The 25,218-nt window shown below is 51.2% G+C and overlaps 1 protein-coding gene across 3 annotated transcripts; it reads left to right on the top strand.

The window, feature by feature from the left end:
• Positions 1-6,889: 6,889 nt before the first annotated feature.
• NFE2L1 (NFE2 like bZIP transcription factor 1) lies at positions 6,890-18,790 on the top strand. 3 transcript variants are annotated; one of them, XM_037494968.2, is made up of 6 exons: positions 6,890-7,028; positions 8,405-9,424; positions 14,004-14,219; positions 14,560-14,649; positions 14,871-15,029; positions 15,781-18,790. In XM_037494968.2, exons 2-6 carry the CDS (start codon positions 8,915-8,917, stop codon positions 17,122-17,124), a joined length of 2,319 nt encoding a protein of 772 aa, XP_037350865.1. In that variant the 5' UTR covers positions 6,890-7,028; positions 8,405-8,914; the 3' UTR covers positions 17,125-18,790. The 3 variants fall into 3 exon arrangements, with proteins under 3 accessions (XP_037350865.1, XP_037350867.1, XP_037350866.1); XM_037494969.2 differs by lacking the exon at positions 6,890-7,028 and adding an exon at positions 7,280-7,373; XM_037494970.1 differs by lacking the exon at positions 14,560-14,649.
• The last annotated feature ends 6,428 nt before the right edge of the window (positions 18,791-25,218 follow it).

Here is a 25,218-nt window from a genome sequence, read left to right as displayed (position 1 = left end):
GCGTCTCTTGGCAGGTGTAATCCTTGAGGACTGACTGGAGGGTGGAGGTTCCTGATGGAGGCTGCAACAGCTTTTCCTGCGGAGGGAGCTGGGGCAACACAGATATTACCAGGAAGAGGGGTGATTTTAGAATTTCAGTGTCTCTTGGCTGGTTCTTTTTATGACCGCAAATTCCTGTCCATTAGCATAACCCTCTTGCTGTCTCCTGACGCCTTCTCTTCTTTCCTGGGCAGTCTGAAATAGCATGGGCAAGGCCTGGTTTTACTGACGCGCTGAGTCTCTCCCGTAGGGAGCAAGCACACACACTCACTTTTTCCAGTGGTCTTTTCTCTCTGATTTAATGGCTATACCAGGCCGGATGACACATAGGCATGGGATCTTTCTTTTGTTTCTGAGGTAATTGCCCTATTAACAGCTTGCCCTAGGCAAAGAAGGGGGGTTGGGGGAAAGAAAGGACCATGATTTCCTGGGTGAAGGACACACCCTGAATTTTACTAGGTTAATCCTCAGGTTCTGCAGAGTTTTGCGCCTGCTCAGACTTGATCTGTAACTTTAGACTGAGTGGAAGGCAGTCTCCGCTTCCTACCACGGCATATTAAGTATCCTGGGTGCCTACACCCTGCTAGGCCTAATTGCCTGCAGCTGATTGGAACGGTGTCTAGGTCTCTAAATCTATATTCACCTCAGCCCTTATAATGGGGCCAGTGATTCTTTGTTTTTCCATTTTTTCTGCCCACCTTTGTGTAACTGCTAAGTAGGAAGCTTTTCTAACTACCTCCCTTCATTCTTTAACCAATAATGCAGTTCCTGACCCATTTCTCTCCCATTGTACACGCAGATAATTATTATGTACATCTAAACACAGTATTTGAAGTTGGAAGGCAAAAGAAAATGAAGGGAAGAGAGTGGGCCAAGACAGAATATCTTTCTCCACACCTCCCTCACCCTTCTCTGAAGATAACATGAAGCCCCAATAGTTAGGGGGAAAGGATGTTCTGAACAAACACCAGAAGCAGGTTTTATGGACCCCACCTCCAGTCCAGACCAAAGATACTCAAGACACCAAGAACTACAAATCCCATAATGTCCTCCATTACCACCGAAGGGAGGATTGTTGGGATCTGAGGGTGGAGTTAAGCAGCCCGGTTTGGTATAAAACCGGACATGTGGGCCTTGGGCGGGTGGGACGGGTCTCTTGGTTTTTCGCAGCTCTCAGCATGCTTTTAGGGTTCCAGCTCAGTGGAATTGGCAGGATGCATTCACGAATTTATCTCCCTTTCTTTCTCCCTGAGATACTCATTTCTTCATTTCCCCTTCTTTTGTAAATAAACCCTTTGTTAACATTTTTGTGTGTGGCTGCAGTTGAGTATTATTATAAGTCTCTTTTAAGAGTGCAGGTGAGGACCCACAGTCAGGCCAACCCATTTCATATCAGGGTTGCCCTATAACACTCTTACAGTGTCTGTTACTCCCTCCATACCTGGGACCCCAGAAAGGAGAGAAGGGAAAGAGAGAACTTACCAGTCTTGAATACATCACCAACAACAGGCATACAAAAAGATGCTCTGCATCACTTACCATTAGGGAAAGACAAATCAAAACCTAAATTCACACAGGTTAAAATGCTTGTTATCCAAAAGTCAAGAAATAATAAGTGCTGACAAGGATTTGGAGATAAAGGAACACTTGTGCACTGTTGGTGGGAATGTAATTTGGTGCAGTTAATTATGGAAAACAGTATGGTGTTTCCTAAAAAAATTTGAAATAGAATTACTGTATGATCTAGTAATCCAACATCTGGGTATTTGCCCAAAGAATATGAATATGAAACACAAAAGGATATATGCACCCCTATGTTCAGTGCAGCAAAATTCACAATAGCCAACATATGGAGACAATGTAGGTGCCAATGATGGATGACTGTGTGAAAAAGATGTGGGATATATACCTATGGAATACTACTCAGCCATAAAAAAAGATGAAACCTTGCCATTTGTGACAACATGGATGGAACTGGAGGGGATTATGTTTAGTGAAATAAGTCAAAGGAGAAAGACAATTACTATATGATTTCAATGATTTGTGGAAAATAAACAAAACAAACCTTTAGACTGACAATGGAATGGTGGTTTTCAAAGAAAAGATGGAGAAGAAAATGTAGTAGAAGGGGGAGTAGAAGGCAGCCTCCCCAGTGGCACAGTGGGTTGAGCGCAGCGCTGTGAAGATGTCCGTAGCCTCTGCAGTACGGGTTTGATTCCCAGCCGGCCAGGGAGACCTCTGGCAGACCTCTCCTGCCTCGCCTGCTGTTCCCCTCAGCATTGTCTTCAGGCCATCTGCCTGTTCTGCTCCCAGCTCTGTCTCTGGTGAATTCTCTCACCCTCCCGTGCCTCTGACTGTACCCCAGTTCTTGTATAAATAAATCTTAAAAAAAATGAAAATGAGTAGAAGGGGCCAATCTTTTGGTAGTGATTGGGTGACTAGGTGTTTAGTGGTAGGCATGGTGAGAAAACATAATCTTGGAACCAATACAGTGTTGTAAACTAATGTTACCACACACAAAAAAGTGACCAAATGAATTTAGGCTTTGAAATGATGTGACAAAGTAACTGCCCCCAAAGTAAAGTGACAGTATCATGTTACCTCCCCAGTATGGCTTTCCGGCCTACAGCTACCATTTCATTTCAGTGAATATTCATCTTATTTGGTTTCATATTAGTCAGTCTTGTATCCTCTTACATGACTTTATATCATAGTCTAGACACATGGTCCCCTGCTATACAGCTCTGAAGAAAATGGACTTGTCCCAAATGCTCAATTTTATTAGCACTAAGGTTTTCTGATTTCCATAAAGGGTTTCCCAGTTGTTCTTTTTTAAAGATTTATTTATGCATAAAAGAACTGGGGTCTAGGGCCCCCCTGAGGGTCCAGGGATTAAAGACACAGCACCATCAAGCTATCTCCAGCCAATGTGGCATGCCTTTGATACCTGGCAAAGGAGCTGACCCACATGGCACAGCAGACCTCTCCTGTCTTGCCTGCTATTCCCCTCAGTAGTGTATTTCAGTAGATCTGCCTGTTTTGGCCCCCACTCTGTCTCTGGTGAATCCTCTCTCTCTCTCTCTCTCTCTCTCTCTCTCTCTCTCTCTCTCTCTCTCTCTCATGCACACACACCGTACCTCTGGCCTACACCCCAGTTCTTGTATGCATAAATAAATTTAAAAAAAAAGTGTGTGTGATGAACGTTGGTTGTGACTATTGTTCTTAAGTTGCAGAGATAAAGCTCTCGTTCTTTTTCTTTAAATATTTATTTTTATTCATTTATGCATTCAAGAACTAGGGTATAGGCCAGAGGTGCAGGGGCGGCGGGGGGAGGGAGGGTTGTGAGAGGATTCACCAGAGACAGAGTGGGGAGCAGAACAGGTGGACTGACAAATACACTGCTAAGGGGAGCAGCTGCTGACACAGGAGAGGTCTGTGGTTAGCTCCTTGGCCGGGGATGGAACTCATGCTGCAGTGGCTGGCAAGATAGCGTTGAGACTTTAACCCCTGCGCCACCAGAGATGCCCCCCAGTTGTTCTTTTTTAGAAACTGTGTCAAATTTTAAAAATAATCACTCTTATTATGCAATTTCTCCTACGTTCTCAAAATAAGTCATCTTAAAGTAACTTTGGTCTGGTCAGTTATCTTTCAGTTCTGTGGATTATTTTTTATTTTTTTAATATTAATTTTTAAAAATTTTTTACATCTTTTTTTAAAAAAGATTTATTTATTTATTTATTTATTTATACAAGAACAGGGGTACAGGCCAGATGCGCGGGAGGGTGAGAGGATTCAACAGAGACAGACCGGGAACCAGAACAGGCAGACTGGCGAAATACACTGCTGAGGAGAGCAGCAGGCGAGACAGAAGAGGTCTGCCATGCCATGTGGGACCCTCGCTGCTGGCAGGCCAGGATCGAACTGGCGCTATAGAGGCTGCCAACAGCTTCACAGAGCAGCCCCTCAACCACCTGAGCCACCAGGTGAGGCCCACATCATTGTTCATTTTTATTTTTATTTTTTTTTATATAGGCATGTTTTATTTATTTATTTGTTTGTTTGTTTGTTTTTGTTTATACACGCACTGGGCACAGTCAGAAGCGCGGGAGGGCGAGAGAACCCACCAGAGCCAGAGCAGGGAGCAGAACAGGCAGAAGGACCGAAGAACACTGCTGAGGGGAGCAGCGGGCAGCAGGAGGGGTCTGCGCGCCATGTGGGACCCTCCTCCAGTGGCCGGGGAGCAGACGGGGATTGAACCGGTGCCACAGAGGCCGCGGGATAGCTTCGCAACCCAGCGCTCAACCGCCGCGCCACCGGGGAAGCCCCATTGTTCATTTTTAAACAATGTTTTCTTCCCCACCCCCTCAGGTGTAGTCCCCATAGTTTCCTTCACCAATGTACCCGTGCACCATTACCACAGTCCCCTGTGTTCCTTGTGGATTATTTTTTAAATTTAAACAACAGAAAATTATTTCCTCACAGTTCTGGAAGTGAGAAGTCCTAGACCCACATGTTGCCAGGGTTGTTTCAAAAGAGGGCTCTCTCCTTAGCTTGGAGGAAGACTTCACCCTTTATCTTCACTGTGTCCTAATTGCCTCAGTGCTTTGGTGGTTGTTTTTCCCTTCCCCCAGTTCTATAGTTTTTGAATATTTCCTTCCCAACTCCCTCGAGTTTTAAAACTTTTTTTTTAAAAAAAAGATTTATTTATACAAGAACCAGGGTACAGGCCAGATGCACGGGAGGGTGAGAGGATTCACCAGAGACAGAGTAGGGAACAGAACAGGCATATTGACGAAATATACTGCTGAGGGGAGCAGTGGGCGAGACAGGAGAGGTCTGCCCGCCATGTGGGTTGCTCCAAGGCTGGCAGGGATTGAACCAGTGCTGCAGAGGCTGGGGACAGCTTCACAGAGCTGCGCTCAACCACCTGCGTCACTAGGGAGGCCCTTGATATATTTTTTGAGTTAATGATCACACCTTAATTTCTCCTTTCTTTCACCATCATATTGTTTACTTTCATGGGCTGAATGTTGTCTCACTTCCTTGGTAACATGCCATTATCTTTCAAAACCAAACCTCTTCCAAGTATTAATTTCTGCTTTAATAGGAACTTCTAATCACAGGTCTGCCTGCATGGGTTTTCCTTCAATTATTACGTATTTATTGTCTACTAAGTCTCAAGCACTGTTTTACGTTTTGAAGACTCAAAAGTTATTGCACAAGGTTCTAGTCCTCAAGTTTTTTTTTTCTTTTTAAGATTTATTTATGCATGCAAGAACTGGGGTACAGGCCAGACGTGCGAGATGGTGAGAGAACTCACCAGAGACAGTGGGGACCAGAACAGGCAGATTGCCTGAAATACACTGCTGAGGGGAGCAGCGGGGGAGTCAGGTGAAGTCTGCTGCGCCATGCGGATCCGCTCCCTGGCATGCATGCCGAAGTGGCTGACGATAGCTTCGCAGTGCTGAGACCTATCCCCTTGCACCACCAGGGAGGCCACTGTAGTCTCAACTTCATCCTAGCATTTACTGAGACAAACAGCAAAAGAAATTTAAAATCACGTGCTTTCTGTATCAGTCTTTGAAACAGCAAACAGCTGAGTAGTTTTCTAAGGATTCAATGAACTGATGCTTATTTTCTATATGGTAAAGTTTGTAATATGAACCACTCAAATGAAACCACCTGATTTTCCAAAGACAGGATGAACTTGACGTTATCGAATGCGTTATCATTGGCCTTGTCTTTACAAGGACCAATGACTACCCCAGATCAGAGGATCTTCCAGAGTCAACAATTTGAGTTGATACCTTTGTCCCAGAGTTCCCAACATACGCCAACCCAGTGATTGCCCAGCTGCATTCAAATTACCGGTGTCATTTAACAGGCAGGCAGGTTATCAGGCGCCAACCCAGGGCATGTGAATCAGAATCTTTGGCGTGGAGCCTCAGGTTTTGCACATTTAACAGGCCCCCCGGGTAATGATGGGGATAAATATTTGAAAATCACAGATGTTGGCTAAACGAGATGGGAGCGCCTAGCAAATTTCCTCAAAGAAAAGGCGTGAGGAGGGGAAGGTCTTCGGGGTGTTTCTATTACGACCAAGCCTGATACTTAAGTCATTATCACCCAGGCCGCTGACGTGCCACCACCGCGGTGACAACTTTCAGGGGGCTCTTCCCGCGTTGAGACCCGCGCCATGGACGCGAGGCCAAAGCTTTCCCCACGCCCGCAGAGCGGAAACTGAGGTACAGTTTTCCGCTGCCAGCATCCAAAATGGCAGCCCCAGCGTCGCCACTACGAGAAACAAGCTCGGTGCCCCGCCTCGGCCCCCCAGGGTCTCACTGGGCTTTTGCAAGTCACCGTGGGAACCCGGGGGCGGGGGGGCAGGAGGGGAGGGTCTGCGTTCCAACGGCCACACCGCCTCCCACCCACGGCCAAGGCCCCCACGCCCCAGTGGAAGAATGCACTGGAAACGCTCGGCCTGCATACTTTCCTCGCGCCCGTCCCGCAGTGCCTCTCGCGGCCCACGCACCGCGGAGGGGTTCAGATTGCTCGTAGTGGGGGGGGAAATAGCGCCCTCGCCCCACTCATTGGCGGGCCCACGCCGTGGGGCGGGGAGACACACCCATTGGGCAGTGGGCCGTGTCAGTCTTGGGAATTCGGGAAAAGGAGGAAGAGCCCCAATCAAGTCATTGGGCTCTCGCAGCCGTCAGTCAAAGCGACATCCGGCGACAGTCCCAGTCCTGGCTCGCTGATTGGAGGAGCCTGTTCCTGGGGAGGCCGCACTTCCGAGTGCTGTGGGAGGAGGGGGCGGGGAGGGAAGCGGAGGCTGGGGCGCTCTAGGCCGGCCGGCGGTGGCGGCGGCGAGGCCGGGACTCGGGCTGAGGGCCTGCTGTAGCGGCAGCTGCGGACGCCACGCTCAGCAGCGGGCATCAGGCACATTTCTTTCCCTGACTGGAGGCTCGTGGCGTCGCGAGGCCCAGGCTGAGGTGGTGAGGGGCGGCGGGGTGGAGCTGAGGGGCTGGAGGCGGGAGCGGGCGGCCGAGTGGGGTTCGCGTCGGGGCCGGGCCCTGGGCCTGGCTGGGAGGGGCTGCGAGGCCGCGGAGGAGCCGGCCCTGGGGTGGGTTGGGCCGGGGAGGGCTGAGGACACGGAAGGCGTGGTGTTGGGCCCGGGCATGGAAGCGGGGTGGGGCCATGGGGACGGAGGGCGGGGTGGGGCTGACCGTAAGGGTGGGTCGAGGCCAGGGAAGTAGCACTTGTTCGCTGTTGCCCCAGAAGGCAGCACGCCGAGGCGCCGCGCACGGGCATGGCGACTAGGTCCCAGCCGGACTCGGGTATACGGGGCAGGGTGGGACCGGGCTCACACCAGAGACCTTAAAAGACCTTGTTTCGGTTTCTCGAACTTAATTCGAAGGTTTTAGTAATTGCGGGAGGGGAGTGTAAGCAGGAATTCTGGCCAGTTATGTTTACGCTAACCTAATAAGAGGAGTGTGTGTGTGTGTAGGTGTGTGTAGATCCTTCCCATTTAGGAAGAAGTTGATAAATGGGTCTCAGCATGTCTTGGTTTGTGAGGTTAATGGACGCTGAAAAGTAGAGACCAGAAACTGAAAGAAAGGCAGATTTACTCCCTCCCTACTTGGCTATCTGGGTTGAGAATTTGGCCTTATCCTGCTTTGGCTCAGAAGGTCATATGAATGAAAGTAAAACCTGCCTATGCAAATTCTGGGCCCAACAATCCTGCTTTGGGCCCTTGTCCTTCCTCTCAGTACCCCCCACCCCGACATCCCCGCACCCCCTTTTAATGTGAGAGTGATAGGAAAGAGAAATTAGATTTCAAAGTTGGGAAAACAAAAGGCATTCTTTTCTGTGACGTAGTGGCCTGAAAGTTCTCCCCTCCCCATGTCCTTTTACACGCTCACCCATTAATAATTTCTCCTTCTCTAGAAGGAACAAGAATTGTAGGTAGTTTTCTCCTGAGAGATGGAAAACCAAGTTTTAAGATGGGAAATGGACTACTCCCGCTAAAGATAGAAGCTGGATAGTCTGTGTGTGGCGTGGGGGGAGGGCTGGTAAATCAGGCAACAAGGTAATATTTTGGATGCCCTGGGCATTGTCTGTTTATCCAAACAAGTTACCTGGTAGGGAAGTGCGAATTTAATATCCAGTAACTGATGTCCTTTGTGAGCAGAATCTTTTCATAGTTCTAGCTCTAACAGGATTTGCTCTTTGTTTTTCTGGGAGTATAATTCTTTTTCTTCTGGGGGGGGGGGGAGAGTGCTCTTTTACTGTGTTTCCTATCTTCTGCCTTGATCATGGTGTGAAAATGATGGAATCTTATTTTGTTGCTCTTGTGACTCCCTTTCAGGTTTCTCTGGAAACCCCCCTGGTAAGTGTGGAGGAGGCGGGACACTCTGACCCAAGACAAAAGGCCTGTAGCTCCAGCCAAAGAAAATAAACCTTAGGAGGGAGAAAGAAAAAAAAAAAAAAATCCATCAGCTGTTCCTGAGAACAGCCTGCAGTGGAATCTACAGAGAGGACAACTAATGTGAGTGAGGAAGTGACTGTATGTGGACTGTGGAGACAGTAAGTCACGTGGGCCCTGAGGGCCTGAACTGGGCTAGGAACAGTAGTACTTTCAGAAGTGAGGTGTCGAAAAGGGAAAAGTGAATGTGGTCTGGAGTGTGGCCTTGGCTCCACGGGGTGTACTTTCCTCCAAGGCCATCAGGGAGCTCAGACCCTGTGTTCAGCCTGGGTGGGGTCCAGGGTTTGGCACTGAGGAGGGTGACTTGCTGGCTGGAGCAGCAGAGCAGTGGCCTTGATTTGTCTTTTGGAAGATTTAAAAACCAAAAAGCATAAACATTCTGGTCCTTCAGCAATGCTTTCTCTGAAGAAATACTTAACGGAAGGACTCCTCCAGTTCACCATTCTGCTGAGTTTGATTGGGGTGCGGGTGGACGTGGATACTTACCTGACCTCACAGCTCCCCCCGCTCCGGGAGATCATCCTGGGGCCCAGTTCTGCCTATACTCAGACCCAGTTCCACAACCTGAGGAATACCTTGGATGGCTATGGTATCCACCCCAAGAGCATAGACCTGGACAATTACTTCACTGCCCGGCGACTTCTCAGTCAGGTGCGGGCCCTGGACAGGTTCCAGGTGCCAACCACTGAGGTAAACGCCTGGCTGGTCCACCGGGATCCGGAGGGGTCTGTCTCTGGCAGCCAGCCCAGCTCAGGCCTGGCCCTCGAGAGTTCCAGTGGTCTCCAGGATGTGACAGGCCCAGACAACGGGGTGCGAGAAAGCGAAACGGAGCAGGGATTCAGTGAAGATTTGGAGGATTTGGGGGCTGTAGCCCCTCCAGTCAGTGGAGACTTAACCAAAGAGGTTAGTGGCCTCACGGAGGGTGAGAGGGAGGGGTTGAGGGTTGGGGGCGGGGAGGGTGGGCTGGTCCTGAAGGACTGTGATCACACCACTAAACCCTATAAAGAACCAGATAGATGGGGGTGGGGGGCTGTCTTAGACATTGTGCTTAAATAGAAATGGGCTGAATTGTCTGACTAGGATTGGGCGCTGGGGGCATTTTCTTGTGTTGAACCATTGACCCACCTCTAAGTGTACTGTCAGGGCAGTGGGAGGTTCCTAGAACATGCCAGTGTGTTTACTGCTTGGATTTCAACATGACTCCTGGAGGCCCAGGTGGGGGAGGGAGGCATGTTGTGATGGGCTTTGATGTGGTGTGTATCTGTTGCTAAGACACAAATACTTGGTGGACTTGCCTTGTAGCTCTCTTCCTCCCTCCCCCCGCATCAAAACACACATACATATCCTGAAGTTCTCCTCTGTGGTCAGGCGTGTTGTTGTAAGAGCCTGATAAATCAGCTCTCCTGGGTCTGAGCCAAGGGTAGATTTAGATGGTTATTCTTGGCCAGGAGAGGGCTGAGGCTCCCATTCTTTGCTGAAGGTTCACTGTAGGGAGTAGGGAGGACAGGCCTGGGAGCTAGAGGAGAAACTGCTTTCTGCCGTCCGGGTCACTGTATGTGACTGACGTACAGTTTGGGGCAGAAAACGACGCGGTTGTCTTTAATGATGTCCCTTGCCCCTAGCCTGCCACATCATGATACGGCCGCTTTGAGCTGTGTGTTTGCCACTTAGCCTTAAGGAGCTTGAAAAAAGCCCCACTATACTCTCCTGGCCAGTAGAAAAAGCGAAGGCTGGATTTCCATTGCTGGGTTTTCCAGAGCTGAGTTGGAGGGTTTGTTGGAAGATGTGGAAGTGCGTGAAAAAGTTCTACAGATGCTGCAGAACTTGCTTTCTGCCCACAGTCAGACCACGTTTTGCCTCCCTTCCTGCATTTGAGCCAATTTCTGAGCTCATTTCTCTTTAAACATTAGTGACAGTCATCGCATGTGGCTTTTTCTGGACCGGTGGTCCTCAAGGGGGGTGATCTTGTTCCCTTCTCCCAGGGGACAAAACGCTCTAGCGTTTTGGTTGCCACTTCTGGGGTGAGTGTGCATCCAGTGGGGAGACGCCAGGGATGCTGCTAAGATCCTGAAGCACAGGACAGCCTCCAAACAACAGATTGCTGTGACCCCGCATGTCAGCAGTGCTCCTTGCCCAGCTGGCGCGTACTGGACCCACTTTGAGAGTCTAGAATTACCTGAGCCTGGGAGCCATAACGTTCCTTACCTTTCATTGCCTCTTCCTTCAGATCCTTACAGTGCCCCTGGGGACGTTCCCTCTCCTTTCCTTTGAAGGGCTCCAGGCTTGGCCTGGAGGTCTGAAGAAGTGGGCCTCCAGTCTCCTCTTCCTGTTCCCAGCCACTCTGCGTCCCCAAGGGGTGGGTGTCATTGGACTGGCTCCTAGGAACCCTGCAGAGTAGCTCCAGTCCTTCTCCTGCTGAGACCTCTCCCGGGATGGGTGGGTGGGGTGGGATGCTGGGGATATAATTAGGTGGATTGAGGTGAAATGGGTTGGGATTTTGACCCTGCCTGCCTCCATATTTTGACTTTCATAATGGAGGTTATGCTTTCCCTGGCCCCAGGCCTTCACTGTTCCCTTAGGGGGCTGGGGCTGGTCAGTGTCAGGGACCCAGACTGGGTATGGGGGAAGGGAGGATTATTATGTGTCTAGAACAACATTTCCTCAGCAACTCAGGGATAAAAATACCCAGGTCCAGAGCATGTGACAGGCACTGCCGGAGCTGGTATTATCCCTGGTGGCAGTGCTCCCCCGCTGCCAGGCCTGTTCGATGGACAGCCATAGCCCAGGCCCTTGTCAAGGATAGGATTCCCCTTGAAGCTGGCACTCTGCCCAGAGCAGGGGGTGGCCGTATACAGTTCTTTCTAGGCGAGGAGCAGTCTGTGACGGAGGAGAACATACTGTCCCTGACCTGGCCATAGGTTCAAGGGGAGCAGCAGTGAGGAGGGAGTTGAAATTGTGATCCTGATTCTGGCAGGGGCTCTTTCCTGCTGTGAGATGCGGGTCAAGCAGAGAATACTTTAAACAGATTGGGGGACACATTGGTGGCCAGGACACAGCTGAGCACCTGTCTCCTCCAGGCTTGGGTCTCCCTCCTTTTGCCTGGGGCTGGGCCTGGCTGGCGAGGTGACATCCCGGTGTGGCAGACAGCTTTCCCCTTCCTCTCTGCGGGCCTGTTTCAGGATGACGAAGCCCGGCTCACAGTGTGTCTGGGTACGCTGAGCCCCATCCATGGACTGTGATCCCGGGGCTTGAGGAGGACTTGGCCCGGTCCTCCTGAGGATCGGGAAAACTCCTTCCACTCCAGGGAAGAACTTAGATTCCCAGAGAAACTGCGGGAGGAGTGTCTGCCCGGTCCTGAGTGGGCTGGGTAAGCAGGATGCGACAGGAGGGAGAGTGGCTCCCCTTCCCCCCAGGGCTCGCTCACTGCGCCACCCCGGCTGGGTGGGGCTGCCCGCCCCTGGGTGCGTCTCCTTGAGGAGACGGAGGCGGCCCGGGGATGGGCTGGTTCCTTGCGGCAGCTTCTCCAGCTGCCCTGGTGCAGAGATTGGCTCCCGGCGGCAGCTAGGTAACAGGCGGTAGGAGGGGATTGGCTCCTTCCGCATCTCCAGCGGAGACTTGGGGGAGGAGATTGGCTCTCATCGCAGCCTAGGTAACGACAGTGGGAGGGGATTGGCTCTTTCCGCAGCCCAGCTGCTGACCTGGGGGAGGGGATTGGCTCTCTGCAGCCTCAGCAGTGACCTGCGGGGTGGGAGGGGGAGGGGATTGGCTCCCTGCTGCAGCCTAGGTAACAAGTTTGGGGGGCGTGGGGAGGGGGAGAGAGGGAGGATCGGGAGGATAGGCCCAGGAGGGAGCTTGCTTTCTTCTGCAGCTTGAGCACGGAGCATGGGGTGGGAGTCCCATCTCACTGCAGCCTCTGCGGTGAGCTCAGGGTGGGGGCTGCCGGGCGCCTGAGTGGAACTGGGGTTGTGAGGTGGGAGGGGGCTGCTCAAGGATGGAGGAAGGGGGCTGGGCCGGGCCGCCCAGGCAGCAGCACGGGCGGGGCACCCTCCTCGGGCCCCCAGAGCTAGCAAGGGGCCACCCTTCCAGCCTGGTGTGCTCCCTGCAAGCCAAGAGCTCCTTGGAGCCCCCTGTCCGGCTTTCTGGCACCGGCTGCCCTGGGGCTCTTCTCGCAGACCATGACCCGCCTGGACCGCAGCTCTCACAGTGGCGGGGGCCCTGCCAAAGGGAGCCAGCCCCTTAACTCTTTGCTGGCGGGTCACCGGGTGGCCCAGCCCCCCTCTGCTCCTGGGTCCAGGGCTTCTATCCAGGTTGGTGTATGGGGAGACGAAAGGGAGAGGTACACCCGGGAGGTCTCAGGACTAGGGGGGTTGCGGTGGGTAAGGGATACCTCGCCAGGGATAGGGAGGTGGGTCTAAATCTAAGGATATTGCTTTTCTGGAAAGTGTCTGCTTTTTAACCCCTGGAGAGAAGGCAGCAGTGTAAGGTTTCTTCAGTCACGGGAGATGGTGTGTATAGGAAGCCTGCAGGACTGTTTTTTTTTTAACTGGGATTCAGTGCTGAGTTCACTGGTGGCAGTGGGGGTGGCAGTTGGTGCAGGAACTGATCAGAAGCTACCAGGGTAGGGCAGAAGGGAGGTATTTTGGTGCCTGAGGTAGCAGTTGTGACTGAGCAGTGATGGGGGCTATGTCCTTGAGTGGGCTGACTGATGGGAGTCACTGAGACCTGGGGTGTGGTAAGGAAGGGAGTGAGAGCACTAGTGTGAAGGGGACACGGTGGGGCTGGCCTTGCCTGGGCTGGGGTGCCTGGTGAGGGTCACCTGACTGCCTGAGGCTCTCCTGGCTTGGAAGCAGCTTGCTAGGATCAGCTGAGAGCAGGGATTCTGGCAGGGATGGATCTGGAGGTGAGCCTGGGCTTTAAGAGTTGTGGGTGTTCAACCTTACTTCTGCCATCAGCCAGGGAGGGGGAATAGCAGTGGGAAGGGCTGGAGTCAGCCTGTGGCTGTCATTGGTTGCATCAGGTGGTTGCAAATGCAGGGATTTTCCTCTCCAGCCCATCCCACCCCTTTATGCAAATGAAATGGCACCATAGGCTGATGCAAGCCTGGCCACCTCGGAGCAATTCTGCATGACAGTTCGCCCTTGCTTGCTATGGCCAGCTTCCTCCAGATCAACTTTTAAGGGATTCCACTCCAAAACGAAAAGTGTCTCCTTGCCCTTCCTCCTTATGTAGGGGTGGTGACCCTACCCTGTGGCTCAGGTGTCTGGTCCAGATCCTGAGCCTCTATGTATGGTGATGGTCATGCTAGTGGTTTTGGCCAGCTCTTGGGCTTTTAGGGGAGACGGTGTTTGGAAATGGATGAAAGAAACCTTGCTGCTACCAGGGGGACCTGGGCAAAAGCTGAAGTGATGTTAGGAGGGACCTCTTGAGGACAGGGTGGGGCACCAGAACCTGAGCACTAAAGTCATGGCCATCTGTCTTTCAGGACATAGATCTGATTGACATCCTTTGGCGGCAGGATATTGACCTGGGGGCTGGGCGTGAGATTTTTGATTATAGTCATCGCCAGAAGGAACAGGATGTGGATAAGGAGCTGCGAGATGGAGCGGAGCAGGAGGACACCTGGCCAGGCGAGGGTGCAGAAGCTCTGGCTCGAAACCTGCTAGTGGATGGAGAAACTGGGGAGAGCTTCCCTGCACAGGTACCCCCCTCAGCCCATTTCTGGAAAGTTCTCCTTAGAGAAGGCAGGTTGTAGGAAAGTGTGTTTTGGTAGAGATCTCTAAGTCACAGTGAGTGGGCTAAGGGAGGGCAAGTGAATAAGCAACAAGAGTCAGGGGCCAGCCCTGTACCGAAAAGGCAAAAAACCTGCCAACTCCTGTTTGAGTTAGGACTCCCGACTGTCCTCCTTCTCCCCTGGAGTTTGGGCCTCGAGACCAGCCATTAATCTGGACAGAGGGAGAGTGCAGGCCTGCAAGCAGGCAGCTTTGGTCCGCAGGCAGTGAAGGCCAGGTCAGTCAGACTTACAGTTGCTGTTGCCACAGGTGCCTGGTGGGGAGGACCAGACGGCCCTGTCCCTGGAAGAGTGTCTTAGGCTGCTGGAGGCCACCTGCCCCTTTGGGGAGAATGCTGAGGTGAGCAGGACTCCAAGGAGAGCCCACCGAGCCAGCAGGGCAGCCTGCCCACTGTATATCCCTGCACAGCTGTCTGAAGGGCAGTTCTTGTTGCTGGTCTTGCCCTGGCTGCTGGGGGTGAATGCGGCGGAAGGAAAGAGCAGACGCTCAGGTGGTAGTGTCTGGGAGCAAGGCAGGTAGTCTTTCCTCTACCCTGTTAAAACCTCTGTGTTTTGCCCTAGTTTCCAGCAGACATTTCCAGCATAACAGAAGCAGTGCCTAGTGAGAGTGAGCCCCCGGGTCTTCAAAACAACCTCTTGTCGCCTCTCCTGACGGGGACAGAGTCACCATTTGATTTGGAACAGCAGTGGCAAGATCTCATGTCCATCATGGAAATGCAGGTAGGATCATCAGAGTGCGAACAGAGCTGGTGGGGGTGGGGGGTGTGAATATCGTAGACGCTATGGTCTTTCATTTCTTGGAAGAGACAGAAACGCCTCTGCCTGACCATAGGAAAGTGGGGACAGAGAAGTAACTTGTCCTGGTGTCTCCTTGGGACACTGAGGGAGGAGGTCTGGATTAAAACCCAGGGGTCAGCCTTCTGAAGCAGGCCTGTGGGTACCTGAGGTCTCCTGGGCGTACCTTTCTTTCCTTTCCTTCGGGGAGATAGTCACTTGGTGGGGTCCTTCCAAGGTTTAGGTTCATGGAAGCTGCCACGCAGTGCTGTACGGCTGCCCTCACCTTAAACTCGGTCCTCACAATCACCTAGTCAGCCCTAGATTAAAAGAAAAGGTGAGGAAATGAATGCATAGAGATGAAGTGATATGGCTGTGGGCACTCAGCGAGCAGGGCAGTTAGGTTTCCTCACTCCAGGGCTGGGTGTGCCTGTGACTGTGGATCTGGCAGTGAGGAGGTGGTCCACATGAGGTGTTTTCTTCCTCTGCCTCCAAGATGGGGAAGTCTAGCAAACATAACCAAGAGCTGGTCAGTCCTGCCCTGGGGTGGAGTCCGCAGCAAGGATCCCATGTTTGCCAGGCCTGGTAGTATTTCTTCTTGTTCCCTGTGTGCCATTGTTGGGTGCCGGCCAGCGTGCCCCCCACAGCTGGGAGGGAGTCTGTTCCAGTGAACGGTGATGCTCTTCTCTCCTCCCAGGCCATGGAAGTGAATACATCCACGAGTGAGATCCTGTACAATGGCCCTCCTGGAGACCCACTGAGCACCAACTACAGCCTTGCCCCCAACACACCCATCAATCAGAATGTCAGCCTGCATCAGGCATCCCTGGGGGGCTGCAGCCAGGACTTTTCACTCTTCAGCCCCGAGGTGGAGAGCCTGCCTGTGGCTGGCAGCTCCTCGCTGCTCCCACTGGTCCCCAGCAATTCCACCAGCCTCAACTCTACCTTTGGTTCCACCAACCTGGCGGGGCTCTTCTTCCCACCCCAGCTCAATGGCACAGCCAATGACACCGCAGGCCCTGAGTTGCCTGACCCCCTGGGGGGTCTGTTAGACGAAGCCATGCTAGACGAGATCAGCCTGATGGACCTGGCCATTGAAGAAGGCTTCAACCCTGTGCAGGCTTCCCAGCTCGAAGAAGAGTTTGACTCTGACTCAGGCCTCTCCTTGGACTCTAGCCATAGTCCTTCCTCCCTGAGCAGCTCTGAAGGCAGCTCTTCCTCCTCCTCCTCCTCTTCCTCCTCCTCCTCTGCTTCTTCCTCGGCTTCTTCCTCCTTTTCCGAGGAAGGTGCCGTTGGCTACAGCTCTGACTCTGAGACCCTGGATCTGGAAGAGACCGAGGGTGCTGTGGGCTACCAGCCTGAGTATTCCAAGTTCTGCCGCATGAGCTACCAGGATCCCTCCCAGCTCTCCTGCCTGCCCTACTTGGAGCATGTGGGCCATAACCACACGTACAACATGGCACCCAGTGCCCTTGACTCTGCCGATTTGCCGCCACCCAGCACCCTCAAGAAAGGCAGCAAGGAGAAGCAGGCCGACTTCCTGGATAAGCAGATGAGCCGGGATGAGCATCGAGCTCGAGCCATGAAGATCCCCTTCACCAACGACAAAATCATCAACCTGCCCGTGGAGGAGTTCAACGAGCTGTTATCCAAATACCAGCTGAGCGAGGCCCAGCTGAGCCTCATCCGTGACATCCGGCGCCGGGGCAAGAACAAAATGGCGGCACAGAACTGCCGCAAGCGCAAGCTGGACACCATCCTCAACCTGGAGCGGGATGTGGAGGACCTGCAGCGTGATAAGGCCCGGCTGCTGCGGGAGAAGGTGGAGTTCCTCCGGTCCCTGCGGCAGATGAAGCAGAAGGTCCAGAGCCTGTACCAGGAGGTGTTTGGGCGGCTGCGGGATGAGAACGGGCGGCCCTACTCGCCCAGCCAGTACGCGCTCCAGTACGCCGGGGACGGCAGTGTCCTCCTCATCCCCCGCACGCTGGCCGACCAGCAGGCCCGGCGGCAGGAGAGGAAGCCCAAGGACAGGAGAAAGTGAGCCTGGGGAGCAAGGGGGGTTGATGCTCACCAAGTTGGAAACTGGAGAAGGGCTGGGCCTGGACCTGGACCTACAGCGGGGACTCTAATGCCTTCTTATCCAATAGATCTTCTCAGAGGGGATGACTACGGGTCAGTGGACAGGAGGCGGGCGCAGGCGCTGTCTGGCTCAGCTTCCCCACTGGGGGTGGTGGAAGTGGCCAGAAGGTTTGGGTGGACAGGGTCCTCACCTCTCCTTTCTTTTGAGGGGGGGGGGTTGTTGGCATTGCTGGAGGCCGACAGGGGAAAGAAGGGACTTGGGAGAGGAGAGGAAAGAAGTAGAAAGTCTCATTCCTGGAAGGAAGGAAAAAAAACCCCAAAAAATCAAAGCGGGAAGAAAATCAAAGGCCAGGACTCCAGGCAGCAGGTTTTAGGTGGGACGAGGTATTGGTGAGAGTAAACCCCACTTCACCCCAGGGCAGGGGTGGTGCACGGACAGGGTAGGTCTGGGAGGGGCTTTGTCAACTTTCTGCTCCCTGTGCTTCGGCGTCCTGGGAGGGGAGCCCCGAGAGCTTCTGTACTGATTCCAATGTAGGGGAGCAGCTGGGACCCGACGCTAGCTTGGAGGTTTAGGGTCAATGGATAAGGTGGACAGGAGAGGGTCACGAGGCCCTGTGTTGCCACAGCCCCAACACCAAGCATGTCACTCTCTACCCTGCCTCTCTGTCTCCCACTGTGCCCGGTTACCCTGAGCTGAGGCTCCTGTCTCTTACCAGCGCCTGCATGCGACCGCTGTTCTCCGCCCTCACCCTCACCCCTGCCCGGAGGTGGTCTGCGGCTGGGGTGCTGGCAGTCCCGGGCCTGCAGCCTTCCTCTTCTGGGGGCTGCTCGAGGCAGGGGGGGATGGGGAAGCCAGGCAGTACTCAGCACAACACTGGGGAGCGACCCTTCCCGCAGGCCTCCCCTGCCAACAACTGGGCTTGTCACTGGAAAACAAAACCACAAAACCCAGCAACAAAAAACTAGTCCTCTTAGACTTTCTTGCGCTTTGATTTTTTAGGGCTTGAGCCCTGTTTCACTTATAGGGTATAGAATGCTTGTGTTGAGTAAAAAGGAGATACCCCAATATTCAAAGCTGCTAAATGTTCTCTTTGCCATAAAGACTCCGTGTAACTGTGTGAACACTTGGGATTTTCTCCTCTGTCCTGAGGTCTCTGTCTACTTTCTTTTTCTGGGTTTCTTTCTAGGAGAATGAGAGGTGCATGTATCGGGGATGAGCGCACACCCTCTCCCTCCCCACAGGCGCTCACAGCCCAGCTTAGCCAGGGCTCCTGGAGGGCTGCCTGGGGAAGGCAGAGGGGAGCTCCAGGGTGGCCAGACCCTTCCAGGACCAGTGTCTTTCATTTTGAGCTGCCACTGCTGCCTCCACCTGCCCGGCTTGAGCACGGACTGCCCCAGGCTAGCAGGAGTGAGCCTCGGGAGGACACTGATCATCCCTCAACACACGGGGGACCTGAGCAGTAGGGATAGAAGGCACAAGCCTGGGAAGTGCTTTTATAAATTATTTTCCTTGTAGATTTTATTTTTAATTTATCTCTGTGACCTGCCAGGGAGAGGGGAGGGAGAGCGAGCGAGAGAGAGATGCTGTGAGCACATGACAAAATAAAATACAATGGATGATCCTTTCTCAAGTGCAATTTTTCCCTACTTTGAATGTAAATTTAGAGTAAAGGAAACAGCCCCGCTGAGGGAGAAACGGCCACTGTGCGCCTGAGGCAGGGCCCACATGGGAAGGTGGGTGTGTGTAGAGGAGGTTGACAATGGGGAACTAAGACAAAAGAAGTCTTAAATATTGTACAGAACCTTCCAGGCAGGTGTTGTGTACCTCTCTGCAGGGTTTGCCAGCTGAATCCTCTCAGGAAGGACTTAGAATCATTTTACAAAAGCCTTTCTCTCAGGGCGAGGTGGAGGTGGTGCACCTGGCCCAGCTCCTTACCGGTCTGCCTGTGACAAGCTGCGTGTTTAACCTTGACTCTGTTGTTAGTGCTCCGGTGGTCCCGCTCACAGAGGGAACAGAACTCTGGCGTGTCGTCCCATCCTGACGACACCTGAGAACTTCCCTGCCCAACACTCACCAAGCGCTGCAGCTACAGCCCGGCCGAAGAGCAGCAGGAAGCTAGACCCCAGGGGTTACGGTATTAGAGATCTTGCCAGCTGAGGGGACTAGAGTCTGTTCTCCCTCAAAAAAAAAAAAAAAATCCCCATCGCAATGCCAAGTGAAGGAAGAGCTGAACGCGCCAAGGTGCCCCCGGGTGGCCGCTGGAGTTGCGCCTGCTCGTCTCAGGGTAGGTACTGCTAGCACGCGACAGGGGCTGATGCTCACCTAGGCCCTGGGAGCCCATCATACAAGGCATAGGGCCGGAGTCAGGGTTCCCGGGATGGAGCCTGTGATCTTGAACTCCTGGTACTTCTGTGTGACCGGGCTCAGTCCTTGAACGTGCAGCTGAAGTCGTCCTAGGGGGTGGGATGGAACTCTGGACAACACTGGCTTTATTGGGTGGTTGGGAAAAATGCGTCCTAACTTTTCCAACAACCCAGTATTTGTTTCAGTTCACAATGGTCTTTGCTCCATCTCTAATTGGAAGGGGTTGGGCCATCAAGTGCTTCTCCTAATTAGAAATTGACTAATGTTTGCGAGCCAGTTTATAAAACCAAGATTCCGTGACAAAGCTAAAAAGGTCAAACAACTTTAAGAAAAAAAAAATTACGGAAAGTAAATTGTGACAAGCAAAATTCAGTTACTTAATGTTTTTCTATGCCTCTAGAAATCTGTGTACGTACTTTTGGTCATTTAGTACACAATTAGGCTCTTTTCCTGGGCAACTTAACAGATTTAAATATTTTTTTTGAGAGAAGAAGGTCCTTGATTGACCCCTCTGCTCGAGTTGCCTGTTTTTGTCTTCCCCTCCCCTGTGCCCCTTTATGGAGAGATGTATGGTGTGTCAGGGATCTTGCTGATTAGCTGGGGCTTTGGGCCAAGTTGGTCAGTGCTGCTGTGAAGTTGACCTCTTTTTGCTGCTGGCAGGTAGAGTGGGTGTCCCAGCGTCAAGGCTTTTCTGGCAGGACGATAGGAGGACTCAAGGCCTGTGAAAACTGCCGCACCTAAGACAGGAAGTGAGGCGGCTTTAGAGCTGGCAGGAAGGTGAGTGGGCCTTAGGTTTAACTAAGGACCAACCTTGAGGGTGACCTGCTTGGTGGGTGTGATGGCTTCAACCTGCTGGTGTCTTGACTTGAACAGTTGTGGGCTTTATTCAAGTTGATTTTCCAAGCATCTTACTCATGTGAGGAGACGGAATCATCCACTGTTTCAACCTCTGCCCTCCAGGGATGTCACCCATAAAGTTGGGCCTATTTCAGTATCAGTAAAAAGCCAATCTGAAAAGGGGGGGTAGTCATCTAGAGACATCAGCGTGGCCTCCATGGCTGCCGCTTCCCGCCCAGATGGAGAGCTGCAGAGCAGCGTCAGCTAGCCAGTGAGGGGGTGTATTGCATGAGCTGGTTTTCAGGCTACTCTTCATTCCTTTCACAACCCCCAGCTACCCCAGACCTTGCTGTTCTTCAGGCTTTGTGGCAAATAGCTGGAAAAACAAGTGCATGCACAAAATCACCTCAAAGCTCCCGCCTTGTCCAGTAGGCACTGATGGAGAGCAGATTTGAAAGTTCTGACTGACTGTGTAGTTGTAAGGCACTACCTGGCGAAGGAGGATGGCGAGTGTGTTTGTTTCGTCATGCCGGCCATGTTCAAACAGGTATAGACTGGTGTTTGCCTCTCTGGAAATCACTATCCCAACCAAGTGTAGAAAAGTAGGAATTCTTTATCAAAACTCGTGTGCTTGAGTATCACAAGTGGTTACGTCGTTTCCCTATCTTTGATCCGTGTGGGAAGTGAAGGGGATCCAGATGTCTGATGTGGCATTTTGTCAGTGTTCCGACGACAGTAACCCTGCTTCTCACTTTACTGCTCCCACAGAGCCTGTGGGGACTTGGGCTGTGTCTGTCAGACCTGATTTGAGTTCTAGTCTTGGTTCTGTCCAGGACTTCTCTGAAGGTTTATATCTGCCTGACTTAGTTGAGAAAATCAGAAGAGTAAGAGTATGGGGCCTTGCTAAAGAGGTGTTGGCAAAATCTGGGATGGGATCCCACATCTTCCTTTTTGAACACACAAAAATACCAACAAAGCTTAAAGCTGCTGCTTTCCCGGTTTAACTGCAGAGTGGAAATGGTTTGCATGGTATTTGTTACTTAATTTCAGCAGCTGTTTCAACCAAGGAAACAAAACCTAGTTTGCATGGGTAGAGGTAAAGACACTAAGGAGTTAAACACAAGTTTAATTAGGCTAACTTAGTTGTCTTAAACCTTTCAAGCCTCGCTAGGGGCCGAAGCAGTAACTGAAACAAAGGGCTTATGTCCCAGAGCCAGGCCCCAAAGTTGCCCAGCCTGACCCCAGGCTATTCTAACAGTAAACAGGGCAGGCTTGGTCAAAGTCAACTAGGATTTAAAAGGCCTCTCGTGGGGTAAACAGTAGCTTTGATACTATCACTAACCACCATGCAAACGGACAGGGTCAGAGGGTAGACCCAGACCAGCTATTGAGTGTTTTAACACTCGCTATTTAATATAAACAAAAATGACAGAAGCTGAATTTGTCTGCACATGCTGTAAACTTTTCAGCCCTGACTCACTTCTGACACACCACTGACCGAAACAAACACACAAACAAAAAAGCCTTAGAAATAGACTGCTCTATTTGCCCCTGCAGAGCAGGGCTAACTATGCTTTTTATCCCAGCAGGATGGTTTTACTGCAGATTTCATTTGCTTTCAATATTCAGCAATTTATTCAGTGGGAAGCTTCCAAGGCCAAGGTCGATGAAAAGTCATCCCTATAAGAGATGAGCAATCTGGACACACTGACGTAGGAAGGCAGTAACTTGGAGAGAACCTCAGTGCTGGACACATTGATGTGCAGGTTAGAGACTGGTGGTCATCCGGGGACCGTACGCTCCTCTAGCAAACCTCCATAACCACACACCAAAGGATGCCTCCACCTGAGGATTGCCTCGCTCCCTATTGCTAAAAGGTGAGATAAAACCAAGACTCCTTCCTTTACTAAGCTGAATGCTGACCTGGCAGCTCTATTTGTATTTTCAATCAAATTCGAGGAGGAAATACAGTGAGCCTGGACTTAGTTTAAGTTTTCACTGAGAATGTCCTCATGAAGTGACCCAACTTGCATATCACATTTTAGTGACCGGATTAATTAACTTGATCTCAAACAGAACCTCACTCCTTACATAGTTCAGGAACCATTGTCGTAAGAGCCAAATTTGAAATTCAGGGCTCCAGTTCCACCAAATTATTATCATTATTTTTAAAGTTTTATTATTTTTAAAAAAGATTTATTTATTTATTTATGCAAGCACTGGGTACAGTCAGAAGCGCGGGAAGGTGAGAGAATTCACCAGAGCCAGAGCAGGGAACAGAACAGGCAGACCGACGAAGTACACTGCTGAGGGGAGCAGCGGGGGGCAGGAGAGGTCTGCGCACCATGTGGGACCCTCCTCCGGTGGTGGCTGGGGAGCAGCTGGGGATCGAACTGGCGCTGCAGAGGCTGCGGGCAGCTTTGCAACCCGGTGCTTAACTGCTGCGCCACCGGGGAGGCCCCAAATTATTTTTTTTTTAAAGATTATTTATGCATACAAGAACTGGAATGTAGGCCAGAGGTGTAGGGGGTGAGAGGATTCACCAGAGGGGCTGGGGAGCAGAACAGGCAGACTGTGTACTGAAATATACTGCTGAAGGGAGCAGCGGGCGAGGCAGGAGGGGTCTGCTGTGCCATGTGGGTTGCTCCCCGGCCAGCTGGAGATCGAACTCGTGCTGCAGTGTATTTAACCCCTGTGCCACCAGGGAGGCCCCCCATTTCTACCAAATTATTTGAGTGCCAATTCCGTGTTATTTTTCCTTCCTTCCTGCTTTATAGTGCAGGTTCCCAGCATCACAGGCCAGACTATAAAGATGTGCTGAGCACACACATTTTAACAATGGCCATGCGTTAAAATTAAATCGAGCTGATTCTCAATGAGTTCTGAAATGTAAGTTATATCTGAAAATAAGTACTTAAAAACTCAACTATTAAAAATTACTTAAAGTAGGGGCCTCCACGGTGGCGCAGCAGTTGAGCGCTGGGTTGCGAAGCTGCCCAGAGCCTCTGCAGCGCCGGTTCGATCCCTGGCTGCTCCCAAGCCACCGGAAGAGGGTCCCACATGGCGCGCAGACCTCTCCTCCCCACCGCTGCTCCCCTCAGCAGTGTGCTTCAGTCCTTCTGCCTGCTCTGCTCCCCGCTCTGGCTCTGGTGAATTCTCTCACCCTCCCGCGCTTCTGACTGTACCCAGTGCTTGCATAAATAAATAAATAAATAAATCTTTTTAAAAATTAAAAAAATAGTTACTGAATTGATTTATTAAAAAAAATTACTTAAAGTTGATAGTCAAACTTTCAAATGACGTTGGAAAGCAGAAAGACAGCTTCTGCAGTCTTTCTACTCCATTTAATATACTAAGTAGAAGCAGCTCAACTGAAGAAGCAAGGTATTTGTGGGCCTCCCCTGGTGGCGCAGCGGTTGAGCACCGCACCGGTTCGTTCCCCAGCCGCCGGCAAGGGAGGGTCCCACAAACAAAAAAAAAAAGAAGCAAGGTGTTTCTTTTTCAATTGGCTCTCCAGTCTCCAATACCTCAATGATAGTACCACTCCACTGGTAAAATGCTTTTGTAATAGTAACTAAGGAAGTAGCCAATCTCTTCAACTCTGGTGATAGTCTATGATGATGTAATTTCACTGATGTCATGCAATAATTTTCCTGCTGCCCAAATACTTTTCAAAGCAGACTTAAGATCTGCTGTGACTATACTTTTTATTCTAACATTTCTGTATTGCATTTGTGGCATCAACAAAACTTACCCTTAAACCTCAAATTTAGAAATGGTTTTACAGTTCAGGGATGCCAGAAATGACAAAGTTGTAGATTTCAAAGTTAAGGCTAAAACTGAATAGGAAACCACAATGGCTATGCACCAAAAAGCTAAAGGCTGATTTCAGTGCACCTGACGGTACAAAACACTTCTGCACCTCACCCCAACTCTCTTCATTAGCTCTAGACTCTGAGCTGCTGCCAACTACAAGGACACACTTCACAGTAAGACCGCGCCATGACCTAGACCTTCAACAAACCTCAGCTCCACTTACATCTCCCCAAAACTCCTGGCTTTTTGAAAAAAGTACCTGCAAGTCAATTCACTTAAAAACACATGTTTTGCAGTAGTGAGCAGAGCACAATTCTTACACTGATTTGATCTCAGTAGAAATTCCTTTTTCTCTTTTTATAAATGACAAGAGCCTAGTCCCAAACATTAAGAAAATGGATGGCATTTTCATTCAGTGGACAAACACAGGTCAATTCCTGTGAAAAATGTGGACAAGTTGAATTTAGCTAAGGTCACAATCTACGAAATAAATACAGGTGCCAAATTATAAACCTAACTGAAAAACCATTTCTAAAAGTAATTTAGAAGTACTATCACAGGGGGGCCTCCCTGGTGGTGCAAGGGGTTAAGACGCAGCACTATGAAGCTGTCCGCAGCTACTGCAGCATGAGTTCAATCCCCTGCCAGGGAGGTGACCCACATAGCGCAGCAGACCTCTCCCATCTCGCCCCCTGCTCCCCTCAGCAGTGTATTTCAGTCATTCCACCTGTTCTGCTCCCCACTCTGTCTTTGGTGAATGCTCTCACTGCCCCCCACATCTTTGGCCTGTACCCCAGTTCTTATATGCAGTATGAAGGCAGAGCAATGTGATGAGCTACATTTTCTGTAGAATCATTAAATAATACTATTCACTAAACGCGGGGTGACCACTCAAAGATTCAGGTCAGGTATCAGATTTTCAAACCTACAGTGTTTAAGAAACAAAATCCTCTGACTATAGAAGTTGGTTCCAACAGGCTGAAACTGTAAGAGAAGGCAAGGATGGTTTCCGGCAAGACTAAATCAAGACAAATCAAA

The sequence above is a fragment of the Talpa occidentalis genome, unplaced genomic scaffold (assembly GCF_014898055.3).
Source record: "Talpa occidentalis isolate TD23 unplaced genomic scaffold, MPIMG_talOcc4v2.1 talOcc4.7, whole genome shotgun sequence".
NCBI classification, from domain to species: Eukaryota; Metazoa; Chordata; class Mammalia; order Eulipotyphla; family Talpidae; genus Talpa; species Talpa occidentalis.
The sequence above is the reverse complement of the archived record's forward strand: the minus strand, read 5'-3'. Positions and strand labels throughout refer to the sequence as shown.

Coding starts and splice junctions, on each gene's coding strand:
- NFE2L1 (XM_037494968.2), top strand. CDS start 8,915: ATGCTTTCTCTGAAGAAATACTTAACGGAAGGACTCCTCCAGTTCACC. Junction 9,425..14,003: donor GTGGAGACTTAACCAAAGAG/GTTAGTGGCCTC, acceptor TCTGTCTTTCAG/GACATAGATCTGATTGACAT. Junction 14,220..14,559: donor GGGAGAGCTTCCCTGCACAG/GTACCCCCCTCA, acceptor CTGTTGCCACAG/GTGCCTGGTGGGGAGGACCA.